The sequence below is a fragment of the Penaeus monodon genome, chromosome 21 (genome assembly GCF_015228065.2).
Source record: "Penaeus monodon isolate SGIC_2016 chromosome 21, NSTDA_Pmon_1, whole genome shotgun sequence".
In the NCBI taxonomy this organism is placed as follows: domain Eukaryota; kingdom Metazoa; phylum Arthropoda; class Malacostraca; order Decapoda; family Penaeidae; genus Penaeus; species Penaeus monodon.
In genome coordinates, this window is record NC_051406.1 from 19,964,280 (window position 1) to 19,968,228 (window position 3,949).

The following is a 3,949-nucleotide window of genomic DNA, read 5'->3' on the forward strand; positions in this document are numbered from 1 at the left end:
TTTCTACCTTTTCTTATATATGTCGTTGCTCTTCCAAAAATGGGAAAAAGCAAATGATACTTCATTCCGAAATGTCCTACCATTATCGGTAAATATACTTGAGATTGCAAGGAAACGTTTTGCACAAGAAAAGTTCAGAAGTTCACATTCCAAAAGATTCCCTTTACTCCCTGAATTATGGATCTTGCTCTTGACATCTAACATTTTCACTTCGCGACGACGGCACACTCTTCTGCAAGCTCTTTATGCACTTTAGAGAATGCCCTTTAGTAATTTATGCAAGACTCGTGATATCGCATGCTGTTGTGTGTAATTTTAATTACGCAAAACAAGCACTGTGAATGACTGTCTTTATGATTCAGTCCACTTCCATGTATCTCAAATTTTGGAAAACGGTGCACTCAATGAACCCACTGAAAAAAATCCAAATTCAATGAGAATTCCCCCTACCCACTCCCCCAAAGGAAAAAAAAGAAGGAAAGAAAAAGTCATAGGGTGATCATTATCTGCTGCCACAGTATCACATAGCAAAATGTGCTAAAAGTAGCGCTGTTTCGAGAAGGATATTTTTTCCTTAATCTGGCAACACTGACTGTCACTCACAGGTGGTTAGTCTGCCGAAAACTTTATTTAGTCATTGCTTACTTATAGAAGTTAGATAGAAATAAAGAACATTGCGTGAGAGTGACAATGGACTAGAGTAATATCTGCCCTACCAAGAATCAAGTACCCTCTGCAGCTTGAAAATAATTATTAATAGCTAGCAATGTTTTCGAATGAAGTTTATGAGAAATCAGGTCGAAGTAGAATTATATAAAAAAAAAATGTCATCTTTAAGAAACTGTTAGGTATTTAGAATTGCGGACCTTGACATAAGCAATTTTAAGTTGTAAATTCAAATGGTTTAACGACTTAACACGTAGCACAGTGGATTACTTTAAATAGAGTAACACATATTTGTGTTATCTTTTCTTTATTCTAAAATTGTAAAGGGACCTATATTATCGGAAATTAACGTAGCGTACAAGTAATATATGGCATCCGGGGGAAAACAAACACATTCGGGAATTAGCGCCAGGAAATAACAGTTTGAATGGGTATGTATTGTTTTTGTGTAATTGCAAAATTACGAGGATTAGAATGGTATTATGTTTTTTATTATCAAATAAAAAGTCGAAATGATTGAATCAAGTACCATCAGAAAAAAATTGCATGTATATATTTTATGAACATATTAAGCCTGAATACGTGGAAATTAACATTAGATTTAAAATCTTATTCTTCTTTTATTTTTTCACACTCAAAAGAGATTAGAAATATTTGAATTAATGTTCTTAACAAAAGTTGATTCATGTAGATATTTTAAACAACAACAAATTCAAAATGGCAGAGATGGCGGTGGACGGGCGGGCGCAGCAAGTTCTTGATCTTCTCCTCAAATTCTCCATTGACAAGCTCGATTCAGCATGGATAAAGAATGTGATAGACGCGGATTTCACAGAGGTGGAGGATTTGCCGCCGGAGTTTCGAGGATCTCCATTGCAGCACCAATTTCAGTGGGTTGTTCAGTGCTGTGATCGGGTCCTGTAGGCAGTGGATTGACACAATGCCAGCTCTCAACGACGACAGCGACAGGAGAGCTTCGTCGTCAACCCTTAATAGGTCTACAGAGGAGGAGAGAGGTGAGGTCGAAGCACACACCAGATTCTGGATCGATTTGTCCGAAAATGTGAATTTAAAAGGGTTGATGTCGCTTCTCTTTTTTTACATTTTCCGAGGTCAAAGGTACGATGCCAAGGAGGAGGACCGCGAGCTGGGCATCCAGGCGGCCAGCCTCTATTTCCTCCTCCTCTCTGTGCCAGGAAGCAATGCCTTCCGTGTGTTCCACCCTGTCATGTACCTCAAAGCTCTAGACATCCTGCGTCTGAACAACTAAATTGCGTGTAGGAGCTGTGAGCCCAAAGAAAGGGCGTCAAGGTACTGTCAGAGGTAGCCAGAGGAAGTCGCATGAGGAACTCATGGCAGACATGGAGGATGACGATGAAGCTGAAATAACAATGCTTACTCCTAGTGAGGCAAACAAACTCATTCGATCTCTGAATATTCTTCTTAATGATTTCTTGAGGCTCTCCCAGCGGTTCTCATTGAAGCATTCACCAGAGTCAATGGATGAAACCATTAGTATTCTTGTCGATGTATCTCGGTCGGAGACCCACAATGCACAAGGAATCTTTGTTGGCAGACATGGCCCAGCAACTGTCACAGCATTAGCTTATAATGCCTATGTGGCACTGCAGTCCATATGCAACCCCATTCATGGTAAGGTAAATAAAATTGTGATTATGATTATGAAACACATAATGTACAATATTCTTATGATCAGTCGAGGATCCTCAGACCTGTCAGCTCGATCATTAGGGGTTATTCGAGACCATTCCCTCATTTTTGTCAAGTACATATTGACGCAGGTGAAGGAGGAAGCACATGAAGGTGTATATATCCTTATCCAGCACTTGTGCATTCAGGTACCAGACAAGGCCGAATTTAGGCAAAAAACTGCTCAGTCTGTGGTGGAAATCTTGCGCTACCTTCCCATCCAATTATACACAAAGCTCATGAAATGGTTTTTCAAGTTCTCCCATAATGAAAAGGCAGGTCACAGGCTTTTCCTGCTTGAGGTTATCTCAAAGATGCTAGGTGAGGAGGAACGCCAAGCTGAGGGTTCAACTACTTCCCAAGTACAGAACAGCACTCAAGAGGTACAACCTCGGCTCAGAACAATAAGAGAGGGTCAAGAGGATGAGGAAGAGACTGAAGATGACAGCAGCAGTAGCAGTTTTGACAATGTCAGAGTAGATCATTCAGTAAATGTCCCCCCGGATCGAAATATTCTCTCCCATAAGTTCTTATTGAGCATTATATTCTCAAGGTGCCGAGATAGTGGAGCCACAGTCCGTTCAAAAGCATTGGCTTTATTGGCAGAATGCACATTTTCTACCAACCCAACCATTGTACTTGCCATGAAGCAAATATTTTTCCGCTCTCGGCCAACAGTCTTTACAACTCCACACATTGACAACAACAACATCAATATAGAATCTCCACTTGAGTTAGAAGATGAGGATCTTGATTTACCAAATGCTTCTTTAGTTGTTTCCATGCTGCATCGTCGGGCACTGGACGACAAGGTTACTGTACGGAAGTCAGCTCTACAGGTTCTAGAAAACTTAATGAGAATTGACAATGAGATGCTTACAGATAAAAATCTTGAGGTATGTGTTATAGTTCATTGCTTTCTGGTATACTATGAATATATTAGTGATATATTTCTTAAGGACAGCAGCCACTTATTCTTGAAGTATTTGTAAGTCACACCAATCAATATTGTTTTATTATTATTATTTCTTTTTTGGCACATTAATTAGTCGGATGAATTCTTCAGAAAAGATAAATAAATTAAAAAAGACATTTGAAGTTTGCAAGTTTCAGATCACAATTTTCTATTAAAATTACAGAAAATACTCTCATACATCAAAATGAACCACTAGGACATGCAGTTCATATTCAGTTTATTTGAATTGGACTACTGTCTAATCATTCATGCAGTAGATTACTTTTTTAAAAATAATAGTAAGATTTAGGTATATCATTTGAAAACCAACATATAGAAGTTTAAGTAATTTTGCATTTTTGCTTCATCTGCTCTTAAACTAACTACTATAAAATTCCCATGCTGTAAAATAAACTCAGAGGAGATTTTTGGCCCTAGATTGGGCCTCCATAGATTTTTTTCAAAGAAAATTGAAAGATTCATTTCCAGAATCTAAGTTATGTAACAAAACATTGGTTTTGCTCTTGGTTGAATGAATTTGTTGTACTATCCATATATTCTTGCAAGTTTATGCAATAATTATCTTATATCATATTGTGATGTCAACGATAAAAGTTC

At 38.1% G+C, this 3,949-nt stretch overlaps 1 protein-coding gene across 1 annotated transcript in view; it reads left to right on the forward strand.

The window, feature by feature from the left end:
- Positions 1-1,386: 1,386 nt before the first annotated feature.
- Positions 1,387-3,949, forward strand: part of LOC119586319 (condensin-2 complex subunit D3-like) — a gene marked incomplete in the record, with an annotated part of 62,579 nt that continues 60,016 nt past the window's right edge. Inside the window, 3 exon segments of the mRNA XM_037935030.1 lie at positions 1,387-1,524; positions 1,526-1,927; positions 1,929-3,272. Of these exon segments, the coding sequence (XP_037790958.1) occupies positions 1,393-1,524; positions 1,526-1,927; positions 1,929-3,272 (1,878 nt within the window).